Source organism: Mytilus trossulus, chromosome 11 (assembly GCF_036588685.1).
Source record: "Mytilus trossulus isolate FHL-02 chromosome 11, PNRI_Mtr1.1.1.hap1, whole genome shotgun sequence".
NCBI classification, from domain to species: domain Eukaryota; kingdom Metazoa; phylum Mollusca; class Bivalvia; order Mytilida; family Mytilidae; genus Mytilus; species Mytilus trossulus.
Window position 1 is genome coordinate 3,439,689 of NC_086383.1, and position 19,572 is coordinate 3,459,260.

Consider the following 19,572-nt stretch of genomic DNA (forward strand, 5'->3'; position numbering starts at 1 on the left):
ACTATCATCCAGTGACAATGGTTTTATGTAACTATCGTCCAGTGACAATGGTTTTATGTAACTATCGTCCAGTGACAATGGTTGTATGTGACTATCGTCCAGTGACAATGGTTTTATGTAACTATCGTCCAGTGGTAATGGTTTTGTGTAACTATCGTCCAGTGACAATGGTTTTATGTAACTATCGTCCAGTGACAATGGTTTAATGTAACTATCGTCCAGTGACAATGGTTTTATGTAACTATCGTCCAGTAAGAATGGTTTTATGTAACTATCGTCCACTGACAATGGTTTTATGTAACTATCGTCCAGTGACAATGGTTTTATGTAACTATCGTCCAGTGACAATGGTTTTATGTAACTATCGTCCAGTGACAATGGTTTTATGTAACTATCGTCCAGTGACAATGGTTTTATGTAACTATCGTCCAGTGACAATGGTTTTATGTAACTATCGTCCAGTGACAATGGTTGTATGTAACTATCGTCCAGTGACAATGGTTTTATGTAACTATCGTCCAGTGACAATGGTTTTATGTAACTATCGTCCAGTGACAATGGTTTTATGTAACTATCGTCCAGTGACAATGGTTTTATGTAACTATCGTCCAGTGACAATGGTTTTATGTAACTATCGTTCAGTGACAATGGTTTTATGTAACTATCGTCCAGTGACAATGGTTTTATGTAACTATCGTCCAGTGACAATGGTTGTATGTAACTATCGTCCAGTGACAATTGTTTTATGTAACTATCGTCCAGTGACAATGGTTTTATGTAACTATCGTCCAGTGACAATGGTTTTATGTAACTATCGTCCAGTGACAATGATTTTATGTAACTATCGTCCAGTGACAATGGTTTTATGTGACTATCGTCCGGTGATAATGGTTTTATGTAACTATCGTCCAGTGACAATGGTTTTATGTAACTATCGTCCAGTGACAATGGTTTTATGTAACTATCGTCCACTGACAATGGTTTTATGTAACTATCGTCCAGTAGCAATGGTTTTATGTTACTATCGTCCAGTGACAATGATTTTATGTAACTATCAACCAGTGACAATGGTTTTATTTAACTTATTATAGTATGGTAAACACCAGTTGTCTATATTTAGCTGTATTCTTTTCATGTGATTTTATTCTAAACTGAATGGTTTTTGCTTGTTTTAACAATACTTGTAAATGGCCTTTGATTTAGGTGTTAAGTCTTGGACCATCATTTTGTATGTTTGTGTGTTTCTTTGTTTGTTCTTGTTTTGTTTTGTGTTATTACTAAACAAATCATTTGTCATAAAAAGGATTAATGTGAAACAAATTAGTTGAATGAATCTTTTTGTGGATTGTTTGACATTGGTTATGTTCAATGAAAAATATTAAAGTCAATTAAAAGAGAAAATTAACTCAATTTTGGCAAGTATATCTTCTTTATATCTCACCAAATGTCATATTACACACGTCATATTACACACGTCATATTACACATGTCATATTACACATGTCTTATAACATAGAATTTTAGAAAGAGAGGAATCCAACTGATTATCTTTAAATCTACTCCCAGCCCAGAATTTTATTTGCAATATTTCACAAAATAACAAATATACATAGCTTTTCAACTGAATAATGTTTTGGATGGAGATCAGGATTTCATTTGTTAACACTCTATGAAGATCCAGATTTCATTTGTTAACACTCTATTAAGATCAGGATTTGATATGTTAACCCTTTTGTATACTGCATGCACATGTTTTGGTTATATTTCTTTCATAGAGGTCTGAGTATATGCAGATTAATAAGTGTTGTGTTATAATATTCAAATATATAAGCAGTATATAGTATATCAATGTCTAAATACATATTTTAAGATGCTTAACTAGAGTGCAGTGTTATGTGTCATAATTAGGTGTAGGGTGCTTTTGCTAAAAAGAAAGACTGGTTTGGAATTTTTGGATTTAAGCGAGAGAAAAAAAATTGCCACATCTATTCTTGGCTATAATTTGCAACAAAGATTTACAGAAAATCCAAACAGTCAATAAATAATGTTATGACAGTATTAAAGAGGAAATTTGTTTGTAATGTTATAGATATTTGCTTGCTAGAAAGTTCAGGGAAATTCTTGCATTTTGACACCATATCCTTATTAATTCAAAAAAAAAAAAAAGACGATGGTGTCAAAATCAAGATTCTCTTCATTGTACATTTGACAATTTTGCTCACTTTAAGCTTCCTAGAAAGGAAACAAAAATGTAGATTTTGCAAAGAAATGGAAATTAAGGGATTTATAATAACTTAAAAAACTTGAATCTTTTTGGTTGTTTAATTGAGCTGTTTATGAAACAAAATGATCATCGAAATTAAACCTTATTTTTTTGGCACTTAGTGTGAGCAAGAATTGTATAAAACTGTAGTTTGTATATTTTTGCTAATTATAAGAATGGTATTTCGACTATAATTGGGCTGGTTATAGTTTATGTATAGTTGCTAATTATAGATTTGGATTTTCCACTCTACATAATTTGGGCTATTTATAGTTTGCTATATTTTCTATTTTCTTGCTTTTCCTAACCTGCTACATTAGTGTAATGAGGAAGACGGAATGTATAATCATCAAATCATGTCATTACGACGATCGCTAACACAAGATGATTTAAAACATCGTCTACAGGTGGCGCTACACGAAGGATCGGCCAACATTGCTCAAACACTTGTAGGACTTAATGTTAGAACAGCCTACACTCACGCAGGTAAGGTTTATATGGGGATATGTTGTGAGTATGTCTACAGCATAAATATGTTTAGTTGCACCATATTTACTGAAAGTTGATCTCTTATGAAAAATAGAAAGTAAATTTTGTGACAAAAATTAGCCCTGGTCTTGGTCTGAAATACACAAAAAAACATACCTGAATAAGTTATGTCTAATTTTTTTTTCAAGAGAATATTTCAACACACATAGTTGGACAGTTTTGGATCATTTGCATGTTTTATATTAAACTATCAAACACACATTGTGAAAAATAAAGAAAGAAATTAACCTCAGATATGCAATGTAAATATTTGGATATATTTCTGAGTCTGACGGTAACCAACTGTATAAAAACAATTGCCTAATTAAAAGTTACAGATATATTACTTGGAATTTTCATTTTGAGATTAGCTTTCAGCAAAATATAAACTAAAAAGAGCATGTACGATTTCTAGTTTCTATAATAACACAGTTCGTTTTAATTGTCTTATTGTTTGAGCTAGCCTGTCCTGTTTTAATTGTCTTATTGTTTGAGCTAGCCTGTCCTGTTTTAATTGTCTTATTGTTTGAGCTAGCCTGTCCTGTTTTAATTGTCTTATTGTTTGAGCTAGCCTGTCCTGTTTTAATTGTCTTATTGTTTTAGCTAGCCTGTCCTGTTTTAATTGTCTTATTGTTTGAGCTAGCCTGTCCTGTTTTAATTGTCTTATTGTTTGAGCTAGCCTGTCCTGTTTTAATTGTCTTATTGTTTAACTGTTTACCAAGAGTTTATACTGTTTATGTCTGTGTGGCTGGTCCGGGTGTGATTTTCTAACATTTCTTGGCTAGACTTCTCTTGATAGGCAAGTGTGTGTACTTGGAATATGTAAATATAACCTGTGTTAAATTCTATAACCTGTGTTTTGATTTCTATCATAGAAACTGTAGATTAAATTCCTTTTATCCTGCTCTGTTCCTGAAATCTTGTTCTGGATTTATTCCCAAAATAGATGATAAAAGTAGAAAATATCAATGAATTTTAAAAATATGAATTTCAAATAGCAGTATACTTCTGTTGCCTTTATTTTGCACCCTTCAATGCAGAGGATGAAATTAAAAGGCTTATAAAAATCAAAAATATATAATTAGTTACCTTTTTGCACCCTTCAAAATGGCATTGCAGAGGAAGCCATACAAAGACTTATAACTAAAAATGGTGACGGTGATCCTCAAAATAAATCAGCTGCCATTGCTAGGGAATACATGAACGTTTTATTGGATAGATTAAAGAAGAGGGCAAAAACTGTTTTGTATGACCCAGATTTATTGTCTGATGTGCCTAAGAAGTATATCACACGTTTTGTATTGGGTGATGGGGGAAAAATAGAATTCATTGGGTTATAGAGGTCAAAATCAAGGTCGCTAGTCACAGGTTTGGTATTGGGTGATGGGGAAAACATAGAATTTATTGGTTATATATAGATGTCAAAATTAAGTCCTCTAGTCATATGTTTGGTTATCGGGTGATGGAAAACTTAGAATAGGGTTAAAGAGGTCAAAATTAAGTCCTCTAGTCATATGTTTGGTTATTGGGTGATGGAAAACTTAGAATAGGGTTAAAGAGGTCAAAATCAGGTCATCTAGTCATATGTTTGGTTATTGGGTGATGGAAAACTAAGAATAGGGTTAAAGAGGTCAAAATCAGGTCATCTAGTCATATGTTTGGTTATTGGGTGATGTAAAACTTAGAATAGGGTTAAAGAGGTCAAAATCAGGTCATCTAGTACATTTGTATTGCTATATGATAAATTACAACGTTTTTTATAGGGATGTAGCACATCATAATACGGACACCAAATTAATAAAAATAATTTTACTAGCAAAAGTTCTGGATGAAAAATAAGGTTCAACTTGTAAATTCAATTAATTTTAATTCAAGAAGGTTAAAATATCAAATGAATTTTTAATTCAAGAAAGATTAAAGTTTAAAGTGAATTTATAATTCTAAAGGTAAAAATTTAAAATAAATTTTTAATTCAAGAAAGGTTAAATATGAAAAACTAATTCCTAATTTAAGAATTTTCGCCCCTCTTTTAAGAAGGTTGAACATGAAAAATTAATTCACTCAATTTAAGTCAAAGGATTATGATATACACAGTTGGGGAAGGGTTATTTATATCATTATTATTATGATAATTGTATAAAGGTGAGAGCTGCACTGGTGGATTTTATACATTGTAAATGAGTGCTACATAGCATAAGTAGTGATCTGGTATTTTGTATATAATTACCATTAATTGAGCTTTACTCTCAAGTTAAATTTGGTTGATTTGATAAATTTATAAAGATGAATTTGTGTTTGAACATTGTACAATTATAAGGACATCTTTATAAAATAGAAAAAAATTACAAACCTTCTTACATCTTCACAGAAAAGTTTTGAAACTCACCAAAAGTTGACATTTAAATGTGCATTGTCTCCATTGGTCACAATGTAAACAAATGAAAAAAAAACTATCACATTTAAATTTCGAAAAGCTTTTTGGTTTATTGAGACATTATATTTTCAAAATGTAAAATAATAACATTAAAAAATAAAATACAGGTAACAGTGATTGTTGTTTTGCTGTAATTTATTCATTTTTTATCCATTGTAGATAAGAACATTGAATGTGGTTTTACGGTAACTTATGCATTTTTTTATATTGTAGATAAGAGGAATTAAAGTGAAAACTGAGTCATGACACAGGCTTATCCGTAGGATGTAATCAATTAGAATCTACCCATAATGAACTTTATTGCTATTTGTCAACAACTACTGAACATATATGACATTCCTTAAAAATTTGGTGTCCAAAGAGGAAAAGTGTTTGAACAATGTTGTACTCTACAAGACAACAGTGATTGTTATATGACGTCAATAGTTAAGTGTCACAAAATCTTCCAAAGATGTGTTGCAGATTCTTAAATAGCTATGAGGTCTATTATAAAAACTAACTGCTTATGTTACCACTTGAACATATGGCGCTTAGAAAAGGTTTCTTTTAATTTTACATTTAAACACACATGTTCTAGAAATTGATAATGTTTTATCAAACATTTTAACACACAGATCTTAGAAATGGATTGTGAAATCAACATTTTAACACATAGATCGTAGAAAAGGAATATGTTTAGTAAACATTCATATCTTAGAAATTGATTGTTATTGAAAACTTAAACAGATGGATATTAGAAACAGATTAAAATGTTAATTTAACATTTAAACACATGGACCTTAGAAACGAACTATGTTATTTCAACATTTCAACACATAGATCTCAGAAAAGGAATATGTTTAGTTAACATTCTTATCTTAGAAATGGATTACGTATTATTGAAGATTTTAACACATAGATCTAAGAAAAGGATTATGTTATAAATTGAACATTCAAACACATGGATTTAAGAAACGGATTCAAATATGGATCTTAGAAATTGATTTTTATTAAAATTTAAATATTGTAAGGGATTATGTTTAGTGAACGTTTAGTGCTATAATTCTAGTTTGTTAAGAACAGCCACAACAACTCTGTTCTTGAATCACATGGCTGTCACATGACTGTCACATGACAATATCTTAACAATGTGGTAATTATTTAGAACATTGTGTTTATAATAAGGATTTTATTTAAGTAATTGGTGACAGGAGCTTGTTAGAGATAATGCAATATGTGGTCATATAAAATCATGCATCTGTTAAAAACGAGAAAATTAGCAATGGGTTTTATAACAAATTTGTAATTTTGTGTGTATAATTATTTATTTATTGACTTTTATAAAGAGCATTTAGAAATTATTTGATATCAAGTTATTATTGATATATAAGATTTACTGAACACATGTGTTAATATGAGCGAACATTTGACATGTGTTGATATGGGTGAAAATTTGACATGTGTTAACATGGGTGGAAATTTGACATGTGTTAACATGGGTGGAAATTGACATGTGTTTTCAATATGGGTGGAAATTTGACCTGTGTTAACATGGGTGGAAATTTGACATGTGTTAACATGGGTGGAAATTGACATGTGTTTTCAATATGGGTGGAAATTTGACCTGTGTTAACATGGGTGGAAATTTGACATGTGTTTTCAATATGGGTGGAAATTTGACCTGTGTTAACATGGGTGGAAATTTGACATGTGTTAACATGGGTGGAAATTGACATGTGTTTTCAATATGGGTGGAAATTTGACCTGTGTTAAAATGGGTGGAAATTTTACACCAATTTTATGTGTTAATAATGGGTGGAAATTTGACAACATGTGTTAATATTGGTGAAAATTTGACAATGTGAGCATATGTATATATTGTAATGAATGAAGTCAGGAATCCTCGAGTAGTAATCATATGATTAACATAATGTATATCTGTATAAGACTTGCCAATCAGTGCCATTATATGTATAATGTGTTGGGACTGTGATTGTTTAATGCTGTGATATTTTCCTGAATTTTATTGAACAATATTTATACTGCTGATTTTAGTTTTTTTTCTACAAAAATATGTAAGATTGTTTGGTTAACATGGTAGCCAAAAATTCTGGAAAATTCATTGATCAAAATACACATAGATGAAATTTACAGTGTCTTTTTTACCCTGCAAATAACCAAAAGATTGATACCACCTAAAAAATGGATTAAAATTTTAACAGTCCATCTGAAATTTCCTTGAGGTCGTTTTGAGACTTTAGGAATTAGCCTGTTCAGAAGTGAAATAAGAAAGATACCAAACGCACAGGAAAATTCAAAATGGCAAGCCCCTTATCAAATAGAAAATTCAGATGTTTAATCACATCAAACGAATGGATAACAACTATTATACTACTGACTTGTTACAGACATTTTCCCACGTAGTAAATGGTGCATTAATATAGCCAACAATAGTATACCGCTGTCTGTAGCTCATAAATCTACCATGGAAAAAACAATTCCGGGCTACAATGCAAAACCGAGGGAAACACATCAAACCAGGTTTTATAGCTAACTAAACCTCTCACTTGTATGACAGTCACATACAACTTCATTATATTGACAACAATGTATGAACAAACAAAACGAAAATGTCTAAAGAAAGTATACAGAAGTCAACAACGTGTTATAATCTTTAATCACAGAAATGACAAATATGTGATTTAACAAAAACAAAATGCCATATAGACAAAGCACTTAAGCAAAAATGAAAGACAAGAAAACATAAAAGAGGGACGAAAGATACCAAAGGGACAGTCAAACTCGTAAATCTAAAACAAACTGACAACGCCATGGCTAAAAATGAAAAAGACAAACAGAAAAACAATAGTAAACATGACACAGCATAGAAAACTAAAGAATAAACAACACGAACCCCACCAAAAACTAGGGGTGATCTCAGGTGCTCCGGAAGGGGAAGCAGATCCTGCTCCACATGCATAAAATGACCACAGTACAACAACACTTTAATGGGATTCATAAGTACTGAGCCACACCAAAAGGATATTACCAAAAATGGACAACAGTTAAGAATAACTATTAACAAAGACAATTCAACACTATAACATGTTATATTTAAGATTGTAAACAACGTCCGTACCTAGTATCTATCCTTCTATATCCTTGTTCGTCGTTTGTGAAGTTTATACCCAATATTTATCAACATGTCACCTGGTCACTGATATATCAGATTAACTTTTTTAAAGATGTTTTCTGACATAACCCTGGTTCTGCGTGACGTTTTATTAAGTGTGAGTAGTTCCTATATACCGTATGAGTTGAGAAATGTATATCCAAATGCGGTCTAATTTGGAATTCTATTACTACGAAGGTGAGGGGATTTCAGTGATAAAAAAATTCGAAATCATCTTGTTTGTCATAGATACTGGTTCTGAGATGAACGCTTAAGTCAAGTTAGAGGTATGAGTCTAACAGTGAAGCTGTGTTTGTTGTTTCATTAATTTCTAGTTCTGGATGATATGTTAATGAAACCAAATCAGAAAAGTTTGGATTGTTTATTAGAAATAAGACTGAGTGTAAATATCCTTAATTTTGGATAAGTTAATACAGGTAGATTATGGTGTAATCTACATATCTGTTCTATCACATTTCAACTTCACCAAGGTATATGTACTAAGATATGTTAGAGTATCATCAGCCTAGTAGTCAGCACTTCGGTGTTGACATGAATATCAATTACACGGTCATTTTAATAAGTGTCCTGTTGACAGACGGCTTTTTTCCCTTATCCTTGGATAGACTCCCTTATCCCTATTTGGCACAACATTTTTGAATTTTGGGTCCTGAATGCTCTTTTACTTTGTACTTGTTTTGCCTTGAACCTATTTTGATCTAAGCGTCACTGATGAGTATTATGGTATACCGTTGTACGTCTGGCCGTCAATTTGTCCGCTCACATGTTGTACATGAGACAGATAATGCTTTGATCAAATATCATGAAGGTATATAGAGTACTTAACCTAAGAGACAATATTACTATGCCACACAACATGACCTGATAGACAATATTACTATGCCACACAACATGACCTGATAGACAATATTACTATGCCACACAACATGACATAAGAGACAATATTTCTATGCCACACAACATGACAGGAAGACAATATTACTATGCCACACAACATGACCTGATAGACAATATTACTATGCCACACAACATGACCTGATAGACAATATTGCTGTGCCGCACAACATGCCCTGAGAGACAATTTTATTATACCACGCAATATGACAAAGAAGACATTGAAACTAGCGCAATCGATTATAAATTTTCAAAATTATCTTTTATTCCTGAATATAGATTTGGACATTTATGAGACTTTCTTCGCCTTTTGTTTAGTACAGTCTGTATGTTTTCTCTTAACCCTTTTATCATTTGAATTAATGGCGAATAATATTTTGAAAATTAGAACCCGTAAACCACTAGAATGGAACATCTTTTGTTATTCAGCTTGTAGCTAAAATAAATCCGACCTAGCTATCCATCGGGGAAATAATCAATTTTGATGAAATGGAAATAATCGCTTTCCAACTGTATTTGTTTTATTCTTGTTTAAATACATTTGACACATAAAAAGTAAAAACACAAAAATACTGAACTCCGAGGAAAATTCACAAAGGAAAATCAAAAATCAAAAGGCAAAATCAAAAGTCCAAATACATCAAACGAATGGATAACAACTGTCATATTCCTGACTTGGTACAGGCATTTTCTAATGTAGAAAATGGTGGATTGAACCTGGTTTTATAGCTAGCTAAACCTCTCACTTGTATGACAGTCGCATCAAATTCCATTACATTGTCAACGATGCATGAACAAAACAAACATACTCAAAGAGTAAAAATGTCAAAAATAGGGGTACAACAGTCAATATTGTGTTATCATCTTAATATCACTACATAAACAACAAATGTAACAAAGAAGCACAAAAAGGCATACATCAAATTTAACATAGATAAACTATATCTATCAATGACTATATTGTTTTGTTTTACCCTAAAATTTTCCTTATTAGTTATTTGGTTTTGAAGATCTTTATCTAATGTGTTACTCGTTTCTGTCAACTTTGTCATAAATTTTTTAGCTATATCGGATTCTTTTATCCCAATCACCGCTTTATCAATAGTGACAACCTGTTCACATTTTCTGTGATGGACCGTGGCGCAAACTGTACAACAAGGCTTTGAATGATCCTGACAGTAAACTTCTACCGTCTTGTCGGGATGTTCTTTACAAATGACATGCGCATATATACCGGAAACGGTGGTGTCTGTTATAATATCTGTGATGGGAATTATTGTGTGAGTTCTTGTTGCCTTGTAAAGCTTATGACATCTTTGACATGATTCACAGTAAGCTTCTTCACACACAGTGCAGAATGAGAGTGCATTCTGAGAAATATTTTCTAATTTACAAGTATCGCAAAGTTTTTTCGACTTTTGGATTGCCTTTCTTTCAATAAGTGATACGATAAAATGGTTCCCGGGTTAATTATCTGCCCAAGTGTCAGACTTCTCATCATTGTCATAAATTGGCACATGTCTACGACATATGGGACATTTGAATCCACTTGGGTTATTGTCTTTCACAGTTGAAACACTATATGTATTAATACACGACTTACAAAACGTATGCAGACACGGCAGATACTTAGGTTCTTTGAAGATCTCCAAACAGATTGTACAAGTCAGCAGATCATCAAAATCTTCTTTATTATTAAGTATATGAAATGTAATTACCAAAATACCACACTTTCCAAATAAAAATCAAAACTTTTCGCTGGACTTTAAATATTTGTTCTAGAACTAAAATATTTGCGGCAGATCTGCTGCTGCAAACCTGCTGCAGGTCTGCTGCAAATAAAATGCTTACAGGAACCCATTGAATAATGTTTGCAGATGTTCGCAGCTAACTGCAAACCGCCTGCAAACATTGCAGTTTTTTGCTGCAAGCTTTCGGCAAGGTTGCAGAAAGAAATATGTTTGCAGTAAGATTGCAGGAAAAGTAGAATATAAGGGATGCTCGCAGCTAGATTGCAGGAATCTTTTACAATTTTGTATGTTTGCAAGAGCATTGCAAGAAACTACATAACAAAACTGAGCATTCCTATTGGTAACTTCCTGGAAGATAAAGATTTGAAATCTGAAAATGTTGGTGATGTATGTGTCATGATAATATTAGTGTTCAGGGAGGCATTATAGTTTGGCACTTAACAGATAAGTTTTTAAAGACTTTATATGTAAGTACATATTCATTGTAGAATGTTAACTTATGCAATTCATTCCCTCTACAGATATCTGTATGAGGTTTAAAATACATTAATTTCAAATATGTAACCATGCAATATACATTACTCCCTCATATGCTTAGAGATTATAACTAACAAAATATATGTAAGTCTAGTTGAATTTTGTGACAATTTTAGTTTAACTATAGCTGTATATAATCATATAAATATGCGCAAAGTAAATTTCGAATCTTTTTAACTTAAGGTGCATGCATGTAATTCATTTGAGAACGTACTTTGAATTAATTTAACTTATTAAACATGTTAAAAGGTATTAACTTATGCTATGATAATTTTTCAAATGATAAAATAATTGAATTATGTTATGAATGGATGGATGTAACATAACTTTTTAAGAATTTGGTGTGTAATAGAGATAAAATGACGTGTACACAACAAGACAGCAAACACGTTGGAGAAGGATTAATTTTTCATAAATATGTTAGCAATAGGTCAGCGACGAACACGTTTTTGCATATAAATATTTGCAGCAGGTCTGCAGCAAACACGCAGGATAAATATGAATTTGTAAAAATAGGTTGGCAGCAGATCTGCAGCAAACACTCTTTTGCATATAAATGTTTGCAGCAGGTCTGCGGCAAACACTCATTTGCATCTTAAATTGTTTGCACCAGACCTGCAGCGTATTTGCCGCAAATACGCACCAAACACGGACTCTATGTTCGCTGCAAGTCTGCAGCAAGTTCGCAGCAGACTTGCAGCAAATGTTTGCAGGAGACTGATTTTTCCAGTAAGGGCGCGGGTACTCGCGAGTATAATGACCGAGTGCCCGAGTATTAAATTTCAGATTTTGACATCCCTAGTTTAAACAAAAACAAGGACCACTTGAGACGCATTAGATAAAAAAAAAAAAGCAGGTGACCGAGGACATCGTATTCGGGTTGAAATTTACATGACAAAAAGCTTTTAATATAATATCACTTCGACGAAGTTCGGAGGAAAAAGGCTTGAGTGCGAAAAGTGGATATTGTTTATCATGTTTATCTAACAGCCGTAAGGATGTTTGCTCCTATTGTTACAGAATTTTGACAGATTATCGTAATCCACTGGTTATTATTATATTGCCATTTAATGAAAATGTCCACTGATCGCTAGTTTTCTTTTCGTGATTTTATTACATATATCTTAACAAATCATTTTTTGTTTAATCTTATGAATTATCAATTCTCCATGTTTATGAAATAGAAAATACGGGCAATGTTAAAAGTAGGAAAAATCTAGAGAGAATCATTTGCCGCCAAATTTGCAATGACTTATACCTCAAAAACAAGCACACAGACCCTTTATTTTTCTCTGCTTTTTTTAGTTCCATTATTCTTATACTTTCGTTTAAGAACAGCATTTGGAAAAGCTTTTTAAGTGAAACTAAGATGCGAATATCATAAATGTAGGGGGAAGAGCTTTAACGACTCTTTACATTTCAAGTTCCACAATGTTTTTTTTTATCAAAATGAAAGCATTCCGTCTCCTGTTTTTCTTGTGCAGATGTGCTTTTGAGACAATCTGTTAATATGTTGTGTATTGAACACTATGTGTGGTCTGTTGATCTTATCTTTAACCATGACATTGTCAGTTTAGTTTTGACTTATGAGTTTGGCTGTCTTTCTGGAATAGTTCTCCTCTTTTGTACTAGTATCTTAAGACCGCTTTCTTCTTTAGTTTTTCCTCTCTCTCGTTTTTGCTGCGTTTTGTTATTTAATTTTGCCATGTGATTATGATTTTTCCGAATTGATTTTCCTCTGAGTTCAGTATTTTTGTGATTTTACTTTTTAGTTTGGTACGTAATAAGATTTAGCATGAGTTCGTATGAAACAACTATCAATCCAAGTCATAATTTTAAAAGTAAACCGTTATAGGTCTTCACCGAATAGCCTTGTCGCACACGGAACAGCAAGCTATAACGAGTCCCAAAAATGACGAGTGTAAAACAATTCAAACACAAAATTAACTATATATAAAAAAACGAGAAAAACTTATTTACCGCATCAACAAACGACAGCCCCTGAACATCAGAATTTTGACTCAGGATAAGTTGAACCAATATTTCGTTTTAGACGTTTTATCATTTGATTAATTGAATGGCAAATCCTTTTTGAATTTATTGAATCCTTCATATCTAGAATTTAACATATTTTGCTAGTATGGCTACTCTAAATACACACAATTTGGATATCCATCGGGAATACAAAAAGCAGAAGATAAAAATCTCATACCAATCCGATATTTTTTTTTTTAATCTTCTTTAAATACATTTGATATAAACTTTTAAACATATTTTAAGAAGTTAACAAAGGTACCAGGATTATAATTTGATTGAATGGCAAATCCTTTTTGAATTTATTGAATCCTTCATTTGGATATCCATCGGGAAAACAAAAAGCAGAAGATAAAAATGTCATCCCAATCCGATATATTTTTTTTAATCTTGTTTTAATACATTTGATATAAACTTTTAAACAGATTTTAAGAAGTTATCAAAGGTACCAGGATTATAATTTAGTACGTCAGACGAACGTTTCGTCTACATAAGACTCATCAGTGACGCTCATATTGAAATATCTATAAAGCCAAACACGTACAAAGTTGAAGAGCATTGAGGATCCAAAATTCCAAAAAAATGGGCCAAAGAATCAACACAAAATACAACTATCAGTTATTATATTGTTCTTTCCTTGACACTATTTCTTTACGTGATAGAGGATTCAACATAACGCAATATCAAAGATTGTGATCATAACAACAAGTCTGCAAGATATGGGCTCATACTCCTTGCAGTAAACATTTGTTCCTTTCGCTTCTAATAATTCTACTTCTGAATGAATCTAATCGATGTCACACACAAGGACTTTTGTAACACTATTGAATGTCAGTAGAAATCTGTTACTGTTTGGCTTGAACCGTATTACCCATGGAGGAGCTGTGATGGTACTGTCTATATCTGATATAGGAATAATTCGTACGAGTTGTCCAATAGATGTCAACTGATGAATGTTTCTGGAATCATATCCGGTTGTATAAATGTTCCCGTCACTATCAACGTCCTGGGAAAACGGGCGTTGTAACAGACTATTTGTATACGTAAAGCTGTTTCCCTGTTTGCTTTCCCTTTTAATAGAATGTCCACTCTCCCAATAGATGTAATCATTTTTCTGGTAACAATAAACATGTTGAGTGTCTGCTGTTGTTGATTGACTTTTAACTAATGTACCATTGTCAGCATTTATCCAAGATAATTTACTACTACAAGCAGTAACAAATTCATTTTCACAGAATGAAATACCCCACACAGGATTGCTGATATTTAACGTCTTTAAGATAGTTAGCGGTTTAACGTTAATAAGCACTATCTTCTGTTCATGTGAAGACACGGCGACTGTTTGATCATTCACTTTGGCTATATCTGTTAAACAGTGCGGAATATGTAGCTGTTCTTGTTGCTGTCCACTTTTGTCGTAGTACACGATCTTTTTTTGAGAAAAATGTGTCAAAATGACATCATTATTAAAGAATATCCCACTTACAGCATTTATTGTCACATCAATTGTTAACGCGACTCTGATTTTTCCAGTATGATAATTTGCTATCTTCATTCCAGGAATAGGGCATGGAGAATGCCGATGCTCATTCAAAATCAAACTGCCGAGAGAAGTAATGTCTGAAATGATATCTTTATGTTCAAATTTTACGGATATAATCCTTATTTCACGTAGCAGTTTAGAAATGTCATTTTCAGTTTGAGGAAGATTGTTTAGAATCTCGTCCATCTTGACCAGACATTGTATTTCTGATCCTTGAGATAAACAAGCTTCGAATAAACTCTTCCAGTTATCAACTGTATTCTTCAGGCTGGACAAATCTGTTGTTTCGTCATCAAGCTTTATTGATTTTGCTTTTCTACTACTGTTGACCTCATCTCGAAGTTTTGCCTCGAGTGCATTTAAATGTTTACAAACTTTTTCTCGCAAAGTTATGATTTCTTGTAGAACGCTTTATCAATAGTGACAACCTGTTCACATGTTCTGTGATGGACCGTGGCGCAAACTGTACAACAAGGCTTTGAATGGTCCTGACAGTATACTTCTATTGTCTTGTCGGGATGTTCTTTACATGTAAGATGCGCATGTAGACTAGAAGTTGAAGTTTCTGCATTGATATCTTTGATTGGTATTATCTTATGACTCCTCGACATTTTGAAAATTTTGTGGGCCTTTCTGCACGTTTCACAGTATGCCTCTTGACAAACAGTACAGAAGGACAAAGCTTTCTGTTTGTCCTGTTCACACGTATCACACAGCTTATCGGGTTTCTGTAATTCCCTTTTATTTATAAGCGATAAAATCAAATGGTTCCCGGGTAAATTATTTGCCCAAATGTCTGGCTTCTCATCATTTTCATCAATTGGCACAGATCGACGACATATGGGACATTTGAATCCACTTGGGTTATTGTCTTTCACAGTTGAAACAATGTATGTATTAATACACGATTTACAAAACGTATGCAGACACGGCAGATACTTAGGTTCTTTGAAAATCTCCAAACAGATTGTACAAGTTAGTAGATCATCAAAATCTTCTTTCAACTTTTCTCCTTTCACCTCGGCCGACATCGCCATTTTGTTGTATCTTGAAAACTTCCTGGTCCAAAGATCAGTTATGACTTTACTCGGATATCTATATATAGCTTGCTTACCTTGACTGGTTTAAACGCGTGAACATCATTATCATGGTCCGTATTGTACTGATATCACCTGATATGGTTTCTACATTTGAATTACTATCTGTATTCTACATTATATTGATTTTAGTTCAAAAATCAAGGTTGAGGAAATTTCTTTTTTTTATTCTATCACAGTAGAAAATTTTCCTAAATGGTTGTTTTTTTAATACTTTGGACTATTTTTTTTTCTTGGCTATCAATTATCGTAGATTAAGGAAAACTTACATTTTCGTGGGTATTTAATTTTTTAGTTAATCAAATTTTTGGTCCTCAATGCTTTTCAACTTTTTACTTGTTTGGCTTTATAAATAATATTGGTCTGAGCGTCACTGATGAGTCTTATGTAGATAAAACGCGTTTCTGGTGCATTTAATTATAATCCTGGTACATTTGATACCGTTCTGCAAACAAAAGCCTATAGAAAATTTATAGTGCGTTGAGCATTTCAATTAGTGGTTCAGATGTACCCACAAAACCAGCGAAAACTGGTGTCCAACGAATATAAATGAATCCATAGATGTTCCAACTTAATCGACATGTGTAGATTGACTGATTGATAGATCAATTTTATATAACTATCTCTCAGTGACAATGGTTTTATGTAACTATCGTCCAGTGACAATGGTTTAATGTAACTTTCGTCCAGTGACAATGGTTTAATGTAACTATCGTCCAGTGACAATGGTTTTATGTAACTATCGTACAGTGACAATGGTTTTATGTACCTATCGCCCAGTGACAATGGTTTTATGTACCTATCGCCCAGTGACAATGGTTTTATGTAACTATCGTCCAGAGACAATGGTTTTATGTAACAATCGTCCAGTGACAATGGTTTTATGTAACCATCGTCCAGTGAAAATGATTTTATGTAACTATCGTCCAGTGGCAATGGTTTTATGTAACTATCGTCCAGTGACCATGGTTTTATGTAACTCTCGTCCAGTGAGAATGGTTTTATGTAACTATCGTCCAGTGACAATGGTTTTATGTAACTATAATCCAGTGACAATGGTTTTATGTAACTCTCGTCCAGTGACAATGGTTTTATGTAACTATCGTCCAGTGACAATGGTTTTATGTAACTCTCGTCCAGTGAAAATGGTTTTATGTAACTATTGTCCAGTGACAATGGTTTTATGTAACTATCGTCCAGTGACAATGGTTTAATGTAACTATCGTCCAGTGACAATGCTTTTATGTCACTATCGTCCAGTGACAATGGTTTTATGTAACTATCATCCAGTGACAATGGTTTTATGTAACTCTCGTCCAGTGACAATGGTTTTATGTAACTATCGTCCAGTGACAATGGTTTTGTGTCACGCTCGTCCAGTGACAATGGTTTTATGTCACTCTCGTCCAGTGACAATGGTTTTATGTAACTATCGTTCAGTGACAATGATTTAATGTAACTATCGTTAAGTGACAATGGTTTTATGTAACTATCGTCCAGTGAAGTTTATGTCACTTTCGTCCAGTGAAGTTTATGTCACTTTCGTCAAGTGATATTTATGTCACTTTCGTCCAGTGACAATGGTTTTATGTAACCATCGTCCAGTGAAGTTTTATTTCACCCTCGTCCAGTGACAATGGTTTTATGTAACTATCGTCCAGTGACAATGGTTTTATGTAACTATCGTTCAGTGACAATGGTTTTATGTACCTATCGTCCAGTGACAAAGGTTTTATGTAGCTATCGTCCAGTGACAATGGTTTTATATAACTATCGTCCAGTGAAGTGTTATGTCACTCTCGTCCAGTGACAGTGGTTTTATGTAACCATCGTCCAGTGAATTTGTATGTTACCCTCATCCAGTGACAATGGCTTGATGTAACTATCGTCCAGTGACCATGGTTTTATGTAACTCTCGTCCAGTGACAATGGTTTTATGGAACTATCGTCCACTGACAATAGTTTTATGTAACTATCGTCCAGTGACAATGATTTTATGTAACTATCGTCCAGTGATTATTGTTTTATTTAACTATCGTCCAGTGATAATGGTTTTATGTAACTATCGTCCAGTGACAATGGTTTTATGTAACTATCGTTCAGTGACAATAGTTTAATGTAACTATCGTTCAGTGACAATGGTTGTATGTAACTATCGTCCAGTGACAATGGTTTAATGTAACTATCGTCCAGTAACAATGGTTTTATGTAACTAACGTCCAGTGACAATGGTTTTATGTAACTATCGTCCAGTGACAACGGTTTTATGTAACTTTACGTCCAGTGACAATGGTTTTATGTAACCATCGTCCAGTTACAATGGTTTTATGTAACTGTCGTCCAGTGACAAGGGTTTTATGTAACTAACGTCCAGTGACAATGGTTTTATGTAACTATCGTCCAGTGACAATGTTTTAATGTAACTAGCGTCCAGTGACAATGTTTTAATGTAACTAGCGTCCAGTGACAATGGTTTTATGTAACTCTCGTCCATTAACAATTGTTTTATGTAACTATCGTCCAGTGACAATAGTTTTATGTAATTATCGTCCAGTGACAATGGTTTTATATAACTATCGTCCAGTGACAATGGTTTTATGTAACTATCGTCCAGTGACAATGGTTTTATGTAACTATCGTTCAGTGACAATGGTTTTATGTAACTATCGTCCAGTGACAATGGTTTTATATAACTATCATTCAGTGACAATGGTTGTATGTAACTATCGTCCAGTGACAATGGTTTTATGTAACTATCGTCCAGTAACAATGGTTTAATGTAACTATCGTCCAGTGACAATGGTTTTATGTAACTATTGTTCAGTGACAATGGTTTGATGTAACTATCGTTCAGTGACAATGGTTTAATGTAACTATCGTCCAGTGACAATGGTTTTATGTAACTATCGTTCAGTGACAATGGTTTTATGTAACTATCGTCCAGTGACAATGGTTTTATATAACTATCGTTCAGTGACAATGGTTGTATGTAACTATCGTCTAGTGACAATGGTTTTATGTAACTATCGTCCAGTAACAATGGTTTAATGTAACTATCGTCCAGTGACAATGGTTTTATGTAACTATTGTTCAGTGACAATGGTTTGATGTAACTATCGTTCAGTGACAATGGTTGTATGTAACTATCGTCCAGTGACAATGGTTTTATGTAACTATCGTCCAGTAACAATGGTTTAATGTAACTATCGTCTAGTAACAATGGTTTTATGTAACTATCGTCCATTGACAATGGTTTGATGTAACTATCGTTCAGTGACAATGGTTTAATGTAACTATCGTCCAGTGACAATGGTTTCAT

The 19,572-nt window shown here is 33.0% G+C and overlaps 4 protein-coding genes across 4 annotated transcripts in view; 1 reads left to right on the forward strand and 3 right to left on the reverse strand.

The window, feature by feature from the left end:
* The window catches only part of LOC134690650 (uncharacterized), a 147,171-nt gene extending 139,820 nt beyond the window's left edge, over nt 1–7,351 (forward strand). Inside the window, exon 32 of the mRNA XM_063550642.1 lies at nt 5,439–7,351. Within this exon, the coding sequence (XP_063406712.1) occupies nt 5,439–5,471 (33 nt within the window). The 3' untranslated portion in view covers nt 5,472–7,351. The remainder of the gene's footprint in view (nt 1–5,438) is intronic.
* Nucleotides 7,352–14,400: 7,049 nt separating this feature from the next.
* Nucleotides 14,401–15,342, reverse strand: LOC134691573 (uncharacterized). Its single transcript, XM_063552137.1, has one exon. The coding sequence runs from the start codon at nt 15,340–15,342 to the stop codon at nt 14,401–14,403; it is 942 nt and encodes a 313-aa protein (XP_063408207.1).
* Nucleotides 15,343–15,545: 203 nt separating this feature from the next.
* LOC134691574 (E3 ubiquitin-protein ligase Midline-1-like) lies at nt 15,546–16,191 on the reverse strand. Its single transcript, XM_063552138.1, has one exon. The coding sequence runs from the start codon at nt 16,185–16,187 to the stop codon at nt 15,546–15,548; it is 642 nt and encodes a 213-aa protein (XP_063408208.1). The 5' UTR covers nt 16,188–16,191.
* A 2,778-nt stretch (nt 16,192–18,969) lies between these two features.
* Nucleotides 18,970–19,572, reverse strand: LOC134691575 (SUMO-specific isopeptidase USPL1-like; the record flags this gene model as incomplete). The annotated part of the gene is made up of 2 exons (XM_063552140.1): nt 19,352–19,572; nt 18,970–19,036 (listed from the first exon to the last, which is right to left on the reverse strand). Coding segments are annotated over exons 1-2 (288 nt in total), but the record flags the coding sequence as incomplete, so codon positions are not given.

Coding starts and splice junctions, on each gene's coding strand:
- LOC134691573 (XM_063552137.1), bottom strand. CDS start 15,342: ATGGACGAGATTCTAAACAATCTTCCTCAAACTGAAAATGACATTTCT.
- LOC134691574 (XM_063552138.1), bottom strand. CDS start 16,187: ATGTCGGCCGAGGTGAAAGGAGAAAAGTTGAAAGAAGATTTTGATGAT.